This window comes from Procambarus clarkii, chromosome 45 (genome assembly GCF_040958095.1).
Source record: "Procambarus clarkii isolate CNS0578487 chromosome 45, FALCON_Pclarkii_2.0, whole genome shotgun sequence".
NCBI lineage: Eukaryota > Metazoa > Arthropoda > Malacostraca > Decapoda > Cambaridae > Procambarus > Procambarus clarkii.
In genome coordinates, this window is record NC_091194.1 from 24,562,673 (window position 1) to 24,584,594 (window position 21,922).

The 21,922-nt window shown below is 39.4% G+C and overlaps 1 protein-coding gene across 1 annotated transcript in view; it reads left to right on the plus strand.

Moving 5' to 3' along the window:
• LOC123770076 (dentin sialophosphoprotein-like) overlaps positions 1 to 18,072 on the plus strand; it is a 190,693-nt gene extending 172,621 nt beyond the window's left edge. Inside the window, exon 5 of the mRNA XM_069301501.1 lies at positions 13,651 to 18,072. Coding sequence (XP_069157602.1) covers positions 13,651 to 13,770 — 120 coding nt within the window. The 3' untranslated portion in view covers positions 13,771 to 18,072. The remainder of the gene's footprint in view (positions 1 to 13,650) is intronic.
• The last annotated feature ends 3,850 nt before the right edge of the window (positions 18,073 to 21,922 follow it).

Sequence of the window (21,922 nt, forward strand, 5' to 3'; positions counted from 1 at the left end):
AAGACTGAAAAGCTGGGGGCAAGAAAAATATTAAAAATAAGAAGTAATGATCTTCATAAACATAACATAACATATCCATGACCATAATTAATACAGTGTGAACTCTCTTAAACTATGCTCACCGTGAAATCTCGTCACTAAGCATAACTTGTCACTCTGCGAAACAAATTATTGACTATAGTGCGACAGTGAGAATAAAAATGACCACTTATGTTTTGGAGTGCTATTCTAGTCAAGAAATACTGTAAAGGATGATTATTGACTAAAGGGAATTTCGCGGACTGCTGTTGTTTGATGTGTTGAACTGCTTAAAGGAAGCATATTTGCTAGAAAAAATTCCTGTGAAATAATGCGTGTTATATGTTTTGACTGTCTAGCTAATAGCGTATTGCTTGGCTAATAATGAAATGTCGCATTTTGTCTGACTCACTTAGCACAAGTGAAGAGAAAACATTGAAAAACTTGCAAAGGTTAAAAACTCTGTGAAATCATATCTGTTATGTTAAGGTTTGACTAGCTGATTAATAGCATACTACTAAATTATTGTCTTTATGTTATGTTTACCTCGATAGCGTTGTAATGCTTGGAAATTGTAAGTGCGGATCCCGTTTCCCTCTTACTGCACATAAATAATGGATGCTGTAAAGTATGTTTTATGGAACATGACTCTTCTTATTCTTACCCCTTTTTAAAACTAGATGCAATAACCAAGCTATGTTTGCCTTCTCTCTCTTTCTCAATATGGATGTGGGTTGTTTGTGTGGACTCGGAAGATATGATTACCACATATAAGTTTCTCAGTGAAAATGATAAGCTATGTAAGGACCTTTTATTTAACACACACACACACGACATCCGTGCAGTAGTGAGATTCCCCTTTGATGTCTGTGCACGTGACAATGTAAAATTTAAATGTGTAAAGATGTTTCAGAGTGCTATTTAGTCGAGAAATGATACAAAATTGTGTTTATTGACTAGTGAGAGCCCATAGCATGTATGGTGTGGGATATTGCGGTCCTTAACCTAGTCAAGCGATAGACAGACAGACAACAACAATAGGTACACTGCTCGAATGCTCGCTCCCGCAGTTATGTGGTAGTGGCCCTCGCCCCTATTTGATTTGGTAGAAGAAAAAAAAATGAAGACTAGTAGTCCCTGTTTCTTAAGATGAAAAACTTTTAACTATAAAAATGTTTGACTGAGTGACTGACTGACTGCTTTTCTGGTCAGGTCTGCAAGTCTGCAAGAAATAATAGTAATGTAGGTAGCGAACATGTCTCCTCAGCTCTTCTATCTTCCGCAAAGCCTTTCCTCCCATCTCAACCCTATTAGTTCATGCTCTCGTGTTTCACTTTTTGTTAAAACTAAATCTACATATGCAATATGAAATGTGAAAAAAAATCTTACATTATGCTACGTTACCAGTGCTTGAATAAAATTATTAAGAGTGCTGAACATTCTGTGTCATTGTCTTGCTATTAAAAGTCTATGTTTTCGCTGGGGCTACTGTTGTGCACAGTCATCTCGCTAAGGCGGGTCGGTGTCAGAATTGTCGAAATGATGTACCTTGCATACATCAGATATTTAGTGGTTTATGCGGCACCTCTGCTTGTTTGATGACTGAAAGGACTTTGATGATATGAATAGTAATTGCTGACATTGAGCATATTCTCAAAACATAGTTTCTGCAAAAAAAAAAAAAATAACATTAAATTAGATGCGAGCTGTGATTTGAAAACAGAAGATTGGTGATGTGTGGCTTATTGTGTGGACTCTGGAGATATGATCACCACATATAAGTTTCTCAAAGAAAAGCGGTAATATTTTTCTTTGTGTTTGGATGTAATGGCTAAACATGGTTGACATTTCAATAATGTTATTTGGTCATCAGACAAAGTTGATTTCCATGTTACGTTACAATGTGTTACAGAGGGCTAAAACTGGTAGACACTAATATTTATATGGTAGGAGATGTAATGGAGATGGACTAAGTCTCACTTTGATTTAAAAATGTTATTTTGGTCTGTAGAAATTTGATGATTTCCGCGTTACGTTACAATGTGTTACAGAGGCTAAAACTGTTGGACACCAATATTTATATGGTAAGAGATGTAATGGAGATGGACTAAGTCTCACTTTTCATTTCAAAATGACATTTTGGACTGCAGAAAGTTGATGATTTCTGAGTTAGCTTACGTTACATTGTGTTACAGAGGGCTAAAACTGGTAGACAGTAATATTTATATGGTAGGAGATGTAATGGAGATGGACTAAGTCATACTTTGATTTAAAAATGTTATTTGGACTGCAGAAAGTTTATTTGCGTTACGTTACAATGTGTTACAGAGGTCTAAAAGTTGCAGACCGTAATATTTATATGGTATGAGATGTAATGGAGATATTGTGTTTGGCTAAATGGGGATCACATTTCAATATTCAGACATCGGACAGAAAGTTGCTCGTTACTCTTAAAATGATATTTGGGCAAAGAACGAAGTTACCATGTTGGTCGTGTTACGTTACAAGGTTATAAGGGTGAGAGTGATGGGGGCTCGAAAAATTGACATTAGTCTTCCATCCTCTGGTGCGCTGCCAGTCTAAGTGAAATGAAAAAAGATATGTGAACAGCGGCGGCAGGAGAAAGGAATTGATGTTACTTTTCCCCCAACTATAAAATGATCTGAATTGAGCGTCTGCATGTTGCAGACGTCCTCGACATTTTAAGATGTTATGATTGAGTCAAACCAAATGCCTAAAGATCTTACCAGTTTAACAGGGAGATGCTCATAATTGCTCCAATAGGCCTCCATCTGGGCTTGCTTGACCCAATATTTATTGGGACTGGGGAATTGATATTTGATTCCTATCTTGTTAAGAAATCCAAACTCTACTTGGGTAATCCCTAGTAATTTACTTAAACTTAAATAATGATTAGGATCAATAGCTAAAGATCGAGGGGGTTCAGGGTTCTCAGTGGGGGACAGTGTTATAGGTCACTATGACTTGTTGCTTTTGTTTGGGCCACTGACAACTGACCAACCACTGGGATCTTTTAAACCCCATCTCGGTTTTAACTAGTTACCTTAGTATTAATCCTCGTGAGAGATAGCCAGCTGGATTATCCTTAGTAGGGATATGTCTCAACTTAAATTCAGCTGACAACTCTCTAATTTCCCTAACTCTGTTACTGGCATAGGGAGTTTTGTTATTATTGTTTTTTACCCATTGTAGGATTGCCTCTTTGTCTGACCACACTACTATCTCAGAGAAATTAATATTATTGAGTATCTTGGTCAGGTAATGAGCCAATCGAACACCTACTAACAAAGCCGTTAATTCCATTTGGGGTAGTGACCTCTACTTAATTGAGGCCATCCTGGCTTTCGATGTAAAATTCATTGCCATGTGTTTACTAAGTTTGCTACCGCGCCATATGCTTTGCCTGAAGCATCGCAAAACACATGTAAATTTGTGGCTTGTTTTAGTTCTAAGGCATTATGTGGGAATGTTAGAGTACTAAGTATATTTAAATCTGCTGTCATTTGTCTTGGAAATCATTTGGCAACGGATCATCCCAACCTATGTTCATTTGCCAGCACTCCTGCATGAGGAGTTTGTCTTTAAATAAAATGGGGCTGGGTAAGTCTAAAGGGTCAAATAGTTTACTGACAAAGAAAAATAATTTTCTCATGGTTAAGGGAAAATTATTAGTTTCCACTGATTTAATATTTAGCTCATCAGTAGAAGTATTCCATTCCATGCCGAGAACCTTTAAATTGTGAGGTACTTTGTACCCTGGAAATTCACTTTCTATTATTTGATTTAACTGTTTATCAATTGAAGCCGACGACTGTAGAGGCATATTAGCTCCCAGCATTTCGCAATTAGCCTCATGATAGGTTTCGATTAATTTTGACTTGTCATTCGAAGTTCCCTGGAAATTGTCAATATATAAATTATTGCTAATTTCAGTCTTGTGAGGACTATCCGATTTCTTCAAATGTGTATCTAATGTTGCTTGAAGTAGAAACGGTGAAAAGGTAGCTCCAAATAAGACTGGTGCAAATCTGTAAGTTATGATTTCATTGTGGGGATCATTAGGATCCTTTATCCAGAGGAACTTGGTGAAATTGCAGCCTTCTTCTTGTAGACCTACTGTAAGGAAAACCTTACTCATGTCAGCTGTATAGGCGTAGGTTCCTAGACAAAACCGTAACATTACGTAGTTGAGTCGTTGGGTCAGACTCCGGCCAGTTTGTAGGCAATCGTTGAGTGAGACACTATTAGCCTTCACCTAGGCACTACAGTTGAATACAATTCTAAAGGGTGTAGTTACAGAATCTTTCAGGATGGCATGGTGAGGCACATAATGTCCTACCTTAAAATTATCATATTCAATAACTTCAATAAACTTGTTGTCAAGTTGTTGTTGTATCAAGTTTTGATACAATTGCAATTCATCAAGTTGCTTGTTCTATCTAACAACCTGTGATTTTAATTCCTTCAATACAATGAAATGATTTACTGGCAATTGTGGATGATTTAATTTCCATGGCAATATAACCCAGTATTGATTATCTCTATAAATAACCGAGTTAAAATATTGTTGATAAGTCCAAGTGTCGTCTGGACTGGGTTGCTAGGGGACAATTCTTAAAGTATCTAGATCCCATAATTTATATACGGAGGGATCAGAAGTATCTTCAGCCATGTCTCTGAACTGGAGTGGTGACTGTTCCAATCCTATTCACGCAACCATTAATTTGTTGAATATTCATTGAGGTGGAAATTTTCTGAGGTAGCACCAGTCCAGTAAACAATTTGCCTCCAGCTGAAAGCAACAAATTTATTCCCTGTTGCTTGGTGCATCCAATAATAAATTTATAATAATAATCTGCCCCTACAAGTATACCAACATTGATGAGGCGGCCAGAATTTATTTTGTAATCGGCCAACTTCATCCCTTTATGTTTGAGATGTTTGGCTGTGTTCCCTAGATCATGAAATATTGGTCAGATGGAATTTTGTCAACAACAATAGCCTGTACTGAGCTGGCATGGCCTCCTAGGCATACCAAAACTCTCACAACGTGATAATCACGAGGTCCGGTATTAGTTAAAAATCCTGAAATGTTTAATTAAATTTGACACAAGGGTTTGAGTTTCAATTGATCAACCAGTTGTTGTATAGTGAATATTTTCTGAGATCCTAGGTCAAAAAGACCACGCTTGGTGATCCTGGATTTCTTATTTGTTAACCGCAGCTGAGCTGTAGGTAACGTAGTGATATTATCTGACTTGGTAGTAAGTACATTTACTTCTTGATGTACTTTTCTATATTGCACAGTGGTGGAGGTGCTTGGTTCCACATGAGGTTTTGTTGACCTCACTCGTGTTTCTCCACACAGTGTATAATGATGTTGACCTTTATGGCACTTGTTGCACATATGCAGGGCAACTGTTCAATCGCTAGGATTATGTGATCCCATGCATCTTGTGCACCGTTGTAATTCTTGGAGACATTTAATTCTATAATTACGATCTGAGTAGGTACTACATTTAAAGGTAATGTATTCCATGTGACAGAACAAACATTTTCTCTCTCCTGTTGTAGTAGTAGTTGTCTTAGGAGTCACATTAACTACAGTTTCAGAGGGAGTTACAGTGTATACCTATATTACTACCTATCTACCTATATTACTACTCTTCCTTCTTGAAGTGGGAGTAGCTGATTTATATTTATGTTTGTTGGACTTAACTGGAGTAAGTTTTGGATTTACTGATTTTTCAGCACTAGGCTGCTTAGGTTCATATTTTATTTTATCCTGAGCCTTTAGCCTGTTGACAGTGATTCTCAATCCCTCAAATATCTGGTCAAGAGAAAGGATCTCTGTCATATAATGAGAGCAAATTTCTGCAAAATATTTCGAGGAAGTTTCCTCTGAAGAAGTAATTTTAATGACTGTTCTGAAGCTGATACATTTACTTTAGTGCCTAACACTTTTACAAGGGACTCTGTTTCCAACCTAAAGTCTTGAAGAGAGTCTGGTCAATTAGTAGGTGGACTTGTGTCCACTAATTGGTAAAAGAGATTAGCTACACCTAATTCTTTGTTGAAGTAAACAGTAAACAGTTGTACAGCTATATCATAGTTATCATCTGCTAGTGACAAATTAGCTATAACCCTCTTAGCTTCCCCTTTGAGGAGACTTTAAAGGTAAGAAAATTTAGTAACCTTATCTATAGAGGTTTTAGAATATATATGGGCATAAAATGAAGTTCAAAATGTATCTAAATTTTCCTCATCTAGTCAAGCAAAGGTGGGCAGGTCCAAAAAAGGTAAACGTGCCTCTGCTTGTACTGTGCTGTGTTGAGATACTGTAACATTAGGTCTTACTTAATGTGTATTCAATACATTAAGTAGAAGATTAAATTTATCTTGGGTATCATCTTCATACTAAGATGTTTCTGCTATGATCTGGTATTTTTAATCAGGATCAGTGTCACTATTGTTCAACACACTGACATATGACTCAATCATAGTCTTGACTTGTTCAGATTTAAGGTCGGCTACTCTTACAGATATTTCTAGTTGATTGTAGTCAACTGGTAATGCCTTAGATAAGTTCTCTGACTTAGCAAGCAACCTTGTGAGATGACCTTTAAGGCCTATCAAGGATCTCTTAAATTTTTCAGTACTAGTCATGATGACTTTATTTTCAAGCCTTGTAGGGCTTGAGCAGTTGTTATTTATGTAACTAGGATACTTGTTCATGTAATCGTTGCAAGTATCGTGATAATAGCCAAATATGTAATTTCTTGATTAGGCTATATATATTCTACCTCGTGTAGAATTGAGCTAACCTATCTAACCATGAAATATAAAAGTTTTGAGTGGTTCTTGGATGTCACTACGGTTGTACCTGGAGCTAGTTCTTCTTTTTCACCTTCGGTTGGTATAGTGACACCTAGTAACTCTCAAAGATATACATAATAAAAATTGTTATAAGATAAATACAAAATTTGTGTAAAATAATAAATCTCATCCTACTTACGGTCTCCACAATATGAAGTAATAATTAACCAGTGCTGTCTAATACATTACTAGTCTGATATTAAACCTACCTAACAAAGTAGCTAATAATAGTTTAGGCTAGAGTTATACATGATTTAGTACAATTTCAGTCTAAAAAATCCTACCCTATATAGGTTGGCATGTGATACAACAATAATGAAGTGCAAAATGTTTGTATAGCAGTGCTATATTTTTGGTGTTTTATAGTTTTGATTTATGTACAACATATACTTACAAGAAATACATGAATAAAGATGTTTAAAAATATACATTTAATTTTGGCTTCCTTGCAACAATCTCCTGTGATGAGTAATGATATTAATTAATTTCCTGGTCACATATAACCTAGACTCTCATGACAGGTGTACTCCGTCTGAGCAAGGTTGTCACGAAATGGTCTGGCAGAAAAATTAATATAGGTGGCTTCCGGTCATACCATTCTTCTCAGCCGAAAATTTAATCCTGTAAGCGAAATAACCGGACAGAGAAAGGGAGGTGGTGAAGAGGAACAGGGACCACAGGAGGGGGTAAAAGTTAAAGCACGACAGAGGAGAGAGGAAATATATTGCAAGGACCACACAAAATAGCGAAGACAATAGCGATCACGGCGGTCCTGTAGAGATAGGAAGCCAGTGTCAACATACAAGCTGAGGCCAGGAGTCGAACAAAAGGCACCAGAACTGAGGCGCAACCCAGTATGGTGCAAAGCATCAAGACAGCGAAGAGTAGAAGAGCAGCAGATGATTAAGCAGGGCAACCATAATCGAGTTTAGACAGGACGAGAGAGGAATGTAAAGCGAGGAGAGTGCGCCTATTCGCTCTCCATGAAGTATGGGACAAAACCTTAAGGAGGGTAAGGGCCAGAGAGCATTCAACTCGCAGGTAAGAGATATGGGGCGACCAAGACAAACGAGTGACAAAGATTAACCCCAAAAGCTTAGTGGAATCCTTGTACACAAGGGGATGATCATAAAGCGACAAAAAGGGTTTAGGAACGACATGCTTCCGAGTAAAATTCATAGCACAAGTCATAGACGTAGAGAACTGGAACACATGATAGGTGGCCCAAGACGACAAGGCATCAATCGCAAGTTGAAGCCGTCGTTGAAGAAGAGGCAAATCATCACCCCAACAGCAAAGGGTAAGATTGTCGACATAGAGAGCAGAGAAGACGCCAGAAGGAAGAAAGGAAAGAAGACCATTGAAGGCAACCAGAAAAAGAGTAGTGCTCAGAACACTACCCTGGGGCACACCTTCGTATTGCTGAAAAGAGGCAGAGAGAGTGGTACCAAGCCTCACCCGATAGAAACGATGAGAGAGAAAGCTTTGGAGAAAGAGAGGGAGATTACCACGAAGGCCAAAAGAATGAAGTTGGGACAGAATATGATATTGCCAAGTGGTGTCATAAGCCTTTTCCAGGTCAAAAAAGACTGCAACATCGGAGGTCTTCGCAGCAAAAGCAGTACGAATATAAACCTCCAAGATCACCAGGACATCTGTTGTGCTACGGCACTTGCGGAAACCATATTGAGAAGGGGAGAGAAGGTGAAAGTGTTCTAAGAACCACATTAGACGAACGTTAACCATACGTTCAAAGAGTTTGCAGACATCTCGTGAGGCCAATAGGGCGAAAGTCCTTAGGGGATGTCCCAAGAGACCCTGGTTTCCGAACAGGGAGGATAACGGCATCGAGCCAGTCCTCAGAGACTGACGACGACTCCCAGACCCGATTACACAGACTCATTAAATACTGAGACAAGCACGGAAGGAGATAGCTAATCGACTCATAATGAATGCCATTAGAGCCCGCCGCCGTAGAACCGCAGAGGGCCAGGGCAGACTAAAATTCAGAGAGAGGGAAGGGATCATTATAAGGAAGTCTGAGATGAGTGCAGAAATCTAAAGGACGAGATTCAAGGACAGGTTTACGAAGAAGGAAAGATTGGGGAAGATGAGAACCAGAATTGAATAGCCTAGCTCCTGATAATACTTCGTAATTAGGAATATAATATTATCAGTGTTAGTAATTGATTAGTTTATTTGTACTGATTATTTATAAATCAGTAATTTATATTTGATTAATGTTCCATCCGGTTACGAAAGACCATAAATGTTGTTTTATGGGTGGCAACCGGTTCTATCATCTAGAGTCTAAGGACCATAAAAAATGTGGGGGGAATTCACTCTAACATATAAGATTCAAAAGATAGGAGAACCATAAAATAAGTATGGGCTTAGAGAACCAGTGATCTATGGCTCTCAGTAATAAATTCAATAATCGATTTAAAATGAATTTAGGGAAGTGGACTGTAACACTTCTATTAAATTTAGAGCTAATCCCTAACACATCTTTTGGGGGGTTAAATTCTATAATGTTAGTATATCTATAATATTGAATTAACATGTTCATAAATCATTAGAAATCAATAAGGTTTGGGGATTAAATTTCTAACTACAATATGGAACAGATAACAGCTTAGCTGCCAAAGTTGAACATAAAATACATCCGGCAACTATGACCCGTTTAATACTGTCCAAGTTGATATTGAGTTCTCTAGTGACATGTGACTCTACTGTTGGAATTGCGTCCCTTTTAAGTTAGCTCCACGTTGAAAGAGGAATCATATGTAATTTCCACTAATTAATTAATATATTAATACATTTACTCACGTAATCTGAGTGGATTGGTGGTAAAATTTACACTCAAGTGGGTCATTATATTTCCATGCTGTATAACGACAAGGCACTAACATAAACCTAAAAACTGGTTAAATTAGAATGAAAGTGGCACTCAGCCTTGCCGGACATGGTGTCCATAATCTTAGGAAGCTGTCGAATCGATCCGAAGCTTGTTACTGTAAGGATGCTCCTCTATTTGGTCAATAATAAGCATCAGCTCCAGCACACTAGCCCTTCCACTGCTCAGGGGTCCTGGGGACATTTACACCCCTGTGCGCAAGAAAAAAAAAATCAATTTTTTTTTTCGTCTTCGAAACATGTTAATTTGTGTCCCCTGAGCACGGAAAAAATAAGAAAAAAAATCGTAGGTGACATATTTTGGGCGCAATTGACCGAGGAAGTCTGGCAAAAAAGTGGGCGTTGACAGAGCGGTCGTCAGACCCGGTCAGCGTCACCCGCGTTGACAGATGGGAGTTGCCACAAAGATATTATTACCTAATTGTTTCAATGTCTCCGATTTATTTTTTCTTAGTTTTTTTGCAGTAATATTATTCAATAGTGTGTATTGTAATATATTTATATAATAAACGTGGTTAATAATCGCTATACTCAAAAGTATGATGTGCATATTAGTGATTCAATTATTATGTTTATAAAACAATAAACAAATAGTTTTGCTGCTATTGCACTATATACACAGGTTATATATAAGTATCTGCAAGTTTTGGTCGCCATAACGAACCACTAAGTTGGTATTAAGAGTCGAAAAGCAACAAAGAGTTACCGCCACACACCAGCCAGCCATTCGCTGCCACTCCCTCAACACACGCACTAAACTTTCTCCCCCAACAATACCATTTGTGGTGTTATTACACTATATACAGACGTTATATATAAGTATGTGTATATTTTGTTCACCACAACTGTACAGCTAAGCTGATATAGTTAGTTCAGGCACTAAGAGTCGTCGCTATACACAGATGGCGGCTGGCGGCTCCCTCACTCATTCAAGGTCACACGCACTAAACTTTCTCCCCCTTTCTTTCTGTTTGCAGTGTTATTACCCTATATACACATATTATATATAAGTATCTACATGTTTTATGTACCGTAACTGTACACCTAAGCTTGTAGTGCGCCCAAAGAGCATAGTGGCCACCCTCTAAACAGCTAGACAAATCGTGCAGACGACGTCACCTCCGTCACCCATATGGCTCCTTCCAGCATAATCCTTTTGCTGTTATTACACTAATACACACATTATATATAAGTATCTACATTTGTGTTCACCATAGAGAACCACTGACCTGGTATGGTGAATGCAAACAATAACAGCTAGCCACACAGTCAGTAAAGGATGCTGTCTCCCTCCGTCTCTCAGCATCACTCCTTCCACAGCGCTAATTATTACAACAATCCTGCTATTATCACAACCCTGGTTATTTATATCACAGTCAGGGGTCATCTGTAATATTGTCATCGCTAAATAATAACAATTATATATTTATTTTGACATTTTTCGGCGATGCTGTGGTCACAAGCTGAACAGCAATGCTGTTCGCTCATGCTGCGTGCGCCAGCCTTGGTTGCTCCAACAGTACTGTGCCTCTCACACCTGAGAATATTGCCCACGATTTAAAAAAAATGGCGTCTGTTTACAAGACCCCGGAGGAAGCTACTGTGAACCCCGTGTAGCCGCGGGCCATTTGAATCGGGCCTGGCACCCTATGGCGTATTTATACGCCATGCACACCTTGGGACATGTTTCTCAGGGCATATATATATGCCATGCGCAGTTTAAGGGCTAGATTGCGTCTATCTCTTCCCTCTCCTCTCTAGTGACTCATGCGACACCTAGCGTCGCATGTTGGAACTTCGGAACTAATTCGTGATATTTTATTCATGTTTCCGAATAGATGGAGACATTACCAACGTTAATTTACGTCATAATAACGTGCTCTATATAACAACAGATTGTTTCTATCTAGGCAAATCCTTTAATGTAAGTGATGTTAGATGGACGAGAAATATTCATAGTTTAAATTCAGTTCATTGTTTTGTTTACTGAATCAGCTGATCGCAGCTGTATAAATCTAATTCCAATAAACTATATAATTCGTTACCTAAGAATGAATCTATTACTAATCGATGTTCCTTAATAAATAATACAATTTTAGATTGGATTTAATTCGATTCACGAATATGTAGAAATTATTCTTCCTGGCTGGGTAGCTGACGGAACCATCGCCATTATTTCTAGGAAGAATCTGGTGCTTCTACGCCTCAGTTTAATAAATGTAATATTGCTTCAGTATGAGTTTGTAGTATTAGTAAATTATATTCCTGAGTACAATAGATTTATAATGCTGCACCAGGGATTAGTATTTTGGTGTTGGAAATTTCCAGCGGCACTCGACCATATATGTAGGTTTGCACACCAAAACCATGCAGTCGATCCCTACACCACAACAATACAGTAGGTATCCACACCACAATCATACATGTAAGTCTGCACACCACAACCATACAGTAGGTCGCCATACTACAATACACACTACACTACAGTACACACTACCTTACACACACTACAGGTAGGTCTTCACACCACAATCATACAGGTAGGTCTCTATATCACAAAAATACAGATAGGTATCCACACCACAACCATACATTAGGTCTCCTCACGACAACCATACAGGGATGTATCATTACAACCATAGAGGTAGGTCTCCACACAACAACCATACAGGTAGGTCTCCACCACAACTATACACGTAGGTCTCCACACCACAACCATGCTGGTAGGTGTCTCCACACCACAACCATACAAGTAGGGGTCTCCACACCACAACCATACAGGTAGGTGTCTCCACACCACACCTATACAGGTAGGTGTCTCCATACCACAACCACACAGGTAGGTGTCTCGACACGACAACCATACAGGTATTTGTCTCCATAATACAACCATACAGGTAGGTGTTTCCACACCACAACCACACAGGTAGGTGTCTCAACCCACAACCACACAGGTAGGTGTCTGCACACCTACCATACAGGTAGGTGTCTCAGCACCACAACCATACAGGTAAGTGTGTCAACAGTACAACCGTACACTCAGGTCTTCACACCACAACCATACATGTTGGATTCCACACTACAACCATACAGGTAGATCTGCACACAACAACCATACAGGTAAGTCTCTAAACCACAATCATACAGGTAGTTATCCACACTACAACCATACAGGTAGGTATCCACACAATAACAATACAAGTAGGTCTCCACACCACAGCCACACAGGTAGGTCTCCACACCACAGCCACACAGGTAGGTCTCCACACCACAGCCACACAGGTAGGTATCCACACCACAACCATAATGGTAGCACACCACAAGTATACAGTCGGTCTCCACACCCCAACCATACAGTCGATCTCCACACCACAATTATATATGTAGGTCTCCACACCTCAATTATACATGTTGGACTACACACCACAACCATAAAGTCCGTGTGAATCTCAACAATACATGGAACTACCGCATGTGGATCTCCCCACACAAAAAGATAATAGTTGGCATCATATATGTGGATAATGATAGCACTGCAAAATGGATGACTCATTGTGATAAAGAATCACCCTCACACTTTTGTGGGATTGTAATTGTCATTACAATCATTTTTCTCCCAGTTAAGTGGAACCCATAAAACAACTGATGTGTTAAATGTTATGCAAATATTTTGCCCAGCTTTTATTCTGAAATATAATTATGAAAATATATTTGAGAACGAATATATAAATTTTGCCTGTCTGACTTCTGCTAAAAGCTGACTTTATATCTTAGAGAGTATGAGTTAACAAGTCACATTAACAACTGTAATGTAAACAGATAACGCAAATCAGTGGGCAGCCGTCTCGTGTGGAAGACACTTCCAAGCACCACCGCAGGAAGGAAGAGGAGTCAACACCTGGAAGTGAGGGGGAGGAGCCAACGCAGGAAGAGACCTGACCAAGAGGAACACAAAAACGAAACAAAATGAAGCGCAGTTGACATACTCAAGGGCAATGGCATTAACAAAATATTAGAGTGATTTCTGCACCTTGGCTGCATCTCCAGCTTGCTGATGCTGTGCCGCAACCCTCTACACATCATCTCTCCACTCAAACTTCAAAACCTTTATCAACGTCCATCAATTTCATGACTGACAAACAGCTATCCGTCTCTGTATTACATCATTCAATTAATTAATGATTATAATAATAATAATAATAATAATAATAATAATAATAATAATAATAATAATAATCTATATAAATAAAAATGGAAATGTTCGTTTGTGCATAATCGCTAATCTCCGAAAGTTCTTCACTGATTGCTTTGAAATTTTCACACAACGTTCCATTCACATCTGGCCAGGTTTTTATATATATACTATATAGATGTCACGTCTGTGGCGGTAAAAAAAAACATGTTTTTTCTGAAAAACTGTGTTTTTCATGTGCGGGAAATCTTCGAAACCTCTTTATCGATTGCTTTGAAATTTTGACACAACGTTGCATTCGAATAGGCACGTCTTTTTATATGTCTACTATATACATGCTTCACCTGTGACATGAAAAACATGCTTTTTCAGAAAAATTGTGTCATCTGTTGGACGTAAGAGCAACACATGCTGTAATCTCCGAAAGTCTTTCACCGATTGCTTTGAAATTTTGACACAATGTTGCATTCGAATAGGCACGTCTTTTTATATTCCAACTATATAGATGCCACCCCCATGACAGGTAAACACATATCTTTTTGAAAAACAGTGCCATCTGTTGCACATAATTGCAACATACTCGCTATACTAAACACGTCACGAATTCCATTTCAATGTTTCTGATTGCATTGATAAATAAAATTTTCATAAATTTTGATTAATTTAATTTTTTATTGAATTATTTTGTTTGACTGTGTAGGAATTGAGCTGTGTTCTTTACCATACCGTTCATTTTGTAAGTATAATTATAGATGCCTCACCTGTGACAGGTAAAACTATGCTTTTCTTGGAAAACAGCGTCATCTGTTGCATGTAAGAGCAACACACATGCTATCTATATAAATAAAATTGGAAATATTCTTTTGTGCATAATCGCTAATCTCCGGAAGTTCTTCACCGATTGCTTTGAAATTTTCACACAACGTTCCATTCGCATCTGGCCAGGTTTTTATATACATACTATATAGATGTCACGCCTGTGATGGTAAAAAAAAACATGCTTTTTCTGGAAAACTGTGTTTTCATGTCTTTTTCATGAGGAAAACAGCGCCATCTGTTGCACATAATAGCAACATGCTGCTATACTAAATATGTCACGAACTCCATTTCAATGCTTTCGATTACATTGATAAATTTTATTTTCATGAATTTTGATTTATTTTATTTTTTATTGAATTATTTTGTGTGACTGTTGGAATTGAGCTGTATTGTTAACCATACCGTTCATTTCATAAGTATAAATATACATGCCACACCTGTTTGATAGGGTTCTGGGAGTTCTTCTACTCCCCATGCCCGGCCCGAGGCCAGGCTTGACTTGTGAGAGCTTGCCCCACAAGGCTGTTGCTTATACCTGGTTGATACCTGGTTGATGGGGTTCTGGGAGTTGTTCTGCTCCCCAAGTCCGGCCCGAGGCCAGGCTTGACTTGTGAGAGTTTGGTCCACTAGGCTGTTGCTTGGAGCGGCCCGCAGGCCCACATACCCACCACAGCCCGGTTGGTCCGGCACTCCTTGGAGGAATAAATCTAGTTTCCTCTTGAAGATGTCCACAGTTGTTCCGGAAATATTTCTTATGCTTGCTGGCAGGACGTTGAACAACCGCGGACCTCTGATGTTTATACAGTGTTCTCTGATTGTGCCTATGGCACCTTTGCTCTTCACTGGTTCTATTTTGCATTTTCTTCCATATCGTTCACTCCAGTACGTTGTTATTTTACTGTTTAGATTTGGTACTTGGCCCTCCAGTATCTTCCAGGTGTATATTATTTGATATCTCTCTCTCGTCTTCTTTCTAGTGAGTACATTTGGAGGGCTTTGAGACGATCCCAATAATTTAGGTGCTTTATTGCGTCTATGCGTGCCGTATATGTTCTCTGTATTCCCTCTATTTCAGCAATCTCTCCTGCTCTGAAGGGGGAAGTGAGTACTGAGCAGTACTCAAGACGGGACAAAACAAGTGACTTGAAGAGTACAACCATTGTGATGGGATCCCTGGATTTGAAAGTTCTCGTAATCCATTCTATCATTTTTCTGGCTGTCGCAATATTTGCTTGGTTGTGCTCCTTAAACGTTAGGTCGTCAGACATTATTATTCCCAAATCCTTTACATGCTGTTTTCCTACTATTGGTACATTTGATTGTGTTTTGTACTCTGTATTATGTTTAAGGTCCTCATTTTTACCGTACCTGAGTACCTGGAATTTATCACTGTTAAACATCATGTTATTTTCTGATGCCCAGTCGAAAACTTTATTAACATCAGCTTGAAGTTTTTCAATGTCTTCAGCCGAGGTAATTTTCATACTGATTTTTGTGTCATCTGCAAAGGATGATACGAAACTGTGACTTGTATTTTGACTTATTAGTCATTATTCTGACTTTGTATTCTGACTTTGTAGCTGTGACTTACCTGTGACAGGTAAAAATATGCTTTTCTTGAAAAACAGCGCCCTCTGTTGCATATAAGAGCAACACACACGCTATTCTAAATATGTTACAATTCCATTTCAATGTTTCTGATTGCATTGATAAATTTAATTTTCATAGATTTTGATTTATTTTCAATTTGATTTAATTATTTGGTGTGAATTGCATTGGAATTAAGCTGTGTTGTTTACCATACCGTTTATTTCGTGAGTATAGTTTATTTTTTTTTATTTTGTAATATTTTCATTTCATTTTTAACTGTATTTCTTATATTTCAGTGATGGGAACATCAGATCACTTGATGTTCCCAATTTTCTGATGGGAACATCAGACCATTTGGGAAGGCATCGGACGAAGGAGTGGGGAATGGTGGGGATGACGTCCCCACATCATCCCCACCATTGAGAGATGGTGGGGAAGACAAAGGGACAAGGGAGGGGGTAATGGTGAGGAAGGACGAGGGGACGAGGGAGTTTGGGATGGTGGGGACGAGGGGATGGGGGAATGGAGAATGGTGTGGAGGACAAAGGGACAGGGGAGTGAGGCATGGTGGGAAGGACGAGGGGATGGTGGAGTGGGGAATGGTTGCGAGGCCGAGGAAACGGGTAAGGGGGGGATTGGTGGGGAGGACTGGGGGACAGGGAAGGTTGCTGTGGGTCAGCAACGCGTGTGCGTTGCTGACCCACAGCAACGCGTGGTCGGGTACTGCTAATAATAATAATAATAATAATAATAATAATAATAATTATTATTATTATTATTATTAATTCTTCATGAATTATTAATGTATAAAGTACGACATTCTTTATACAGTAAAAACAGAATGATTTATGGGTCATGTAGAACAGTGGGTCGAGTCGTCGGCTTATGTGAACCAAGGATCCTTGCTACGATTTTTGGGAGAGACAAATGGTTGGGTACGTTTCCTTTACCTGAAGAACTTGTTCACCTAGCAGTAAATAGGTACCCAGAAGTTAGGCAGCTATTATTGGATGCATCCTGGGGAGGATGGGAAGTTAGCTTAAACTGCTTAGGGGATCTTGGTAGGCCTAACAGCCTTTGTTGTCCTCTACTGTGGGGAACAATACAGTGAAATGTTACATATTGTTGCAATTCTACAATTCTAATCAACTCGTAGAAATGAAACTTGAAAATTAACAATTACTACAATTAAACTGTAATTAATAATATAAATTTTATCATAAATACTGTCAGGTCCACAGATGCTGTTATTTTAAGCAAAACTATTAACTGTTAGCTATTTAGATATTCCCTATCGCTAGTTATATAACAAAATTAAATTCTAAGGACCTCCACATCAAGATAAACACTATATATTCGATCGATACCTGAAGGACTATCCAACAGATAACATGGGTACTTAGGATAGAGTAAGCAGAGACCCCAGCCATCACGTCTGTCCCCCTCCACACCACTGATACAACTGACTTTCCATCAGGGTTGCCAAAAGTATTTTAAAGAATGTACCAAAAATGTTAACTATAAATTACGAAATTTTACTGAAAATACCAAATTTACAATTTAACAAAAATAAGAATTATAATGATAAATAGTTGGTCAGTTTTGGAGTCTTATGTACTAAATACATATTTTAATGTGTTTTTTCTGTTTTATAGCCTATTTGTATGTGGAATATTCCCTTGTACTTCACATTCACAGTATTTACAAATTGCTTTATTCTAGTCTCTTACTTTTAACGATCCTCTCGCAAAATCATTAATAAAGCAATATATTTTGTTACACATTATGTGCACTGTTTTCATTGCAATATTTTCTCCGTGGGAGCCGAAAACGATCCGCCCGAATCTTTTCACTATATCATAGTTTTTGTTTCGTTTCTGAAGCATTAAAGTGGGGTTTAAAATATCATAACAAGAACCACGTCACAATAAACAACCACATCTCAACAACGGGCCCCTCATGACTGGTCAGAGCATAGCAACCTGACTGTCCTCGCCAGTGTTGACATTGACGCCACCATACTTGAGGCTAGTGTTGACATTGAGGGCACCATACTTATGCCATTGTTGACATCAACGCCATCATACTTGAAGCCAGTGTTAACATTGACGCCACCATTCTTAAGGCCAGTGTTGACATTGACGCCACCATGCTTGGAGCCAGTGATGTCATTAACGCAGCCAAACTTGAGGCCAGTGTTGACATTGATGCAACTATACTTGAGCCCAGTGTTGACATTGATACAACCATACTTGAGGCCTGTGTTAACATTAAAGTCACCATACTTGACGACAGTGTTGCCATTGTCAAATTGCTAGTTGAGGCCTGACTACAAGCTTTGTTTAGTTCATTTATTATGTACCCCATACCCATCTTGTGGGCAGTAGGGGAAAGGGTTAGAGAGGCACATAATGAGCTCAGGGACTGAACCTCATAATTTATTTAGCTAAGCCAGTTTCAATCTTTATGAGCTAGTTACAAAATTCAATACTCATTGTCACATCATCATCATCATCATAATAATAATAATAATAATAATAATAATAATAATAATAATAATAATAATGATATTCTATTTAGGAGAAGTGTATACAAAGATGCAGAGTTACAAACATTCTGATTGATTTATAGACAGAGCTAGTACATACAATACCTAATGCCACTAATACGCGTAGCGTTTCGGGCAATATGAGAAAAAAAAAACTTAGACTAAAACTTAATAGTAGCTTAATCTTAAAGTATAAATTGTGTTGAAAAAAATAAAAAAGGGGGGACATGGCAGAAAAAATAGCAATTATAAAAGTTGGTCAACAAACAGCATTGTTTAATATAGTAAGACATGGGTTGCCGTTTAGGGGTAGGGTAGGATACATTGAGTTTATTAGGTAGTTTTTAGTTTTTATCTTAAACTGGTTGAGAGAGGTACAGTTTTTGACATGATTTGGAAGGTCAATCCACATTATGGGTCCTTTGATTTGTAGAGCATTTCTGGGTAGATTAAGTCGTACTCTTGGGGTATCAAATAGGTATTTGTTTCTGGTGTGGTGCCCATGGGTTCTGTTACAACCTTCTAAGAAACTTTTAAAGTCATGATTGACATTACAGTTCAGAGTTTTAAATATATAGAGCACACATAATATATAGAGCAAACGCATAAGGCGAACGATATGAAAAGTATCGGGTTCACCAAGAATTCTAATGTGGGAAATGCGACCGCGAGGGTCGGTCAGAAAGCAAGACACACGCTCATCCTGGAAGTGAGGACATTCAACAAGCATATGCATGACTGAAAGAGGGACAACGCTATTTGGAAAATAAGGAGCAGGGCAGCACTCCATTAAGTGACCTTGAGTTAAGTGTGTATTGCTAATACTCAACCTTGCCAGAGCCGTTTCCCATCGCCGGTTACGGTGGTATGAGGACGGCCATGAGGACACACTACTCTTAAGAGTATGCAGTTTGTTACAAGTAACAGAACACCAACAATCCTGCCAACCAGAAAGGATGGAGGAATGAGTAACTGTGATAAAAGTCGGAATAAGGAGTACATTTACGGGAGATGGCACAAGAGCGGACAGCTTCCCTAGCAGCAGCATCCGCACGCTTATTTAAAGATACACCAATATGGCTGGGAACCCAGCAAACCTCAACTGACTTAAATTTACTGGAAATGAGAAACAGGCAATGCTGAATCTCGATGACCACTGGATGGACCAGATTAAAGGACTCGAGAGCCATGATGGGACTACGAGAGTCAACGACAACTACAAAGGAAGATTGACAACGAAAAAGCAGGAGACGAAGAGCAAAGAGAATAGCATAAAGTTCTGCTGTGACGATGCTAGTTTCTGGAGGTAGGCGACACATATAAGTGTTGTCAGGAAAAACAACAGAGTAGCCCACACCGTCCGCAGACTTAGACCCATCGGTGAAGAATGAAACGGAGTGGGAGTGCGAAGAAAAGTGCTCAAGGAAAAGGTGTTTCATAACCGTCGGAGGGGTAAAAGCTTTAGTGATGTGGGGTCAAGGATGTACAAAATTTCAAAAGGGCGACTCTCCACGGGGGGCAATGAAGGAACAACACGAGGAGAAATATTAGAAATTCGAATTGAAAAGGAATTCTGTAAGCTAGATAACCGGTCAGAATGAGGGAGGTGGTGAAGAAGAACAGACATCACAGGAGGGGTAAAAGTTGAAGCACGACAGAGGCGAGATGAAGAATGTTGCGAGGACCGCGCAAGATAGCAAAGACAGAAGCGATCACTGCGGTCCTGGAGAGATAGGAAGCCAGTGTCAACAAACAAGCTGAGGGCAGGAGTCGAACGAAAGGCACCAGAGCTGAGGCGCAACCCAGTAAGGCGCAACCCATCAAGACAGTGAAGAAAAGAAGGATGAGCAGACAAGTAAGCAGGGCAACCATAATCGAGTTTAGACAGGACGAGAGAGGAATGTAAAGTGAGGAGTGCGTGCCTATCCGCTCCCTAAGAAGTATGAGACAATACCTGAAGGAGGGTAATAGCCTTAAAACATTCAACTCGGAGGTAAGAGATATGGAGCGACTAAGACTAACGTGTCAAAGATTAGCCCCGAAAGCTTAGTGGAATCCTTGTACATAAGAGGTGACCATAAAGCAAAAAAGAGGGACGAAGAACGACATGCTTCCGAATAAAATTCATAGCAGAAGTCTTAGACGTAGAGAGCCTGAAGCCATGATCGGTGGCCCAAGACGACACGGCATCAATTGCAAGTTGAAGCCACCATTGAAGGAGAGGCTAATCATCACCCCGACCGCAAAGGGTAAGATCGTCGACATAGAGAGCGGAGAAAACGCCAGAAGGAAGAGAGGAAAGAAGACCATTGAAGGCATCCAGAAAGAGAGTAGTGCTCAGAACACTACCCTGGGGCACACATTCGTATTGCTGAAAAGAGGCAGAGAGAGAGAGAGAGAGAGTGGAACCAAGCCTCATTCGAAAGAAACGACGAGAGAGGAAGTTTTAGAGAAAGAGAGAAAGATGACCACGAAGGCCAAAAGAATGAAGTTGAGGCAGAATATGTACATCGCCAAGTGGTGTCATAAGCCTTTTCCAGGTCACAAAGGACGGCAACAACGGAGGTCTTCGCAGCAAAAGCAGTACGAATATAGACCTCCAAGTTCACCAGGACATCTGTCGTGCTGCGGCACTTGCGGAAACCAAATTGAGAACGGGAGAGGAGGTGATGGTGTTCCAGGAACCACATCAGACGAACGTTAACCATACGTTCAAAGAGTTTGCAGACACAACTTGTGAGAGCAATAGGGCGAAAGTCCTTAGGGAAAGTACCCAGAGACCCCGGTTTGCGAACAGGGAGGACAACGGCATCGAGCCAGTCCTCAGGGACTGACGACGAATCCCAGATCCGATTATACAGACTCAGTAAATACTGAGACGTGCACGGAGGGAGATGGCGAAGCATCTCATAATGAATACCATCGGAGCCCGCCGCCGTAGA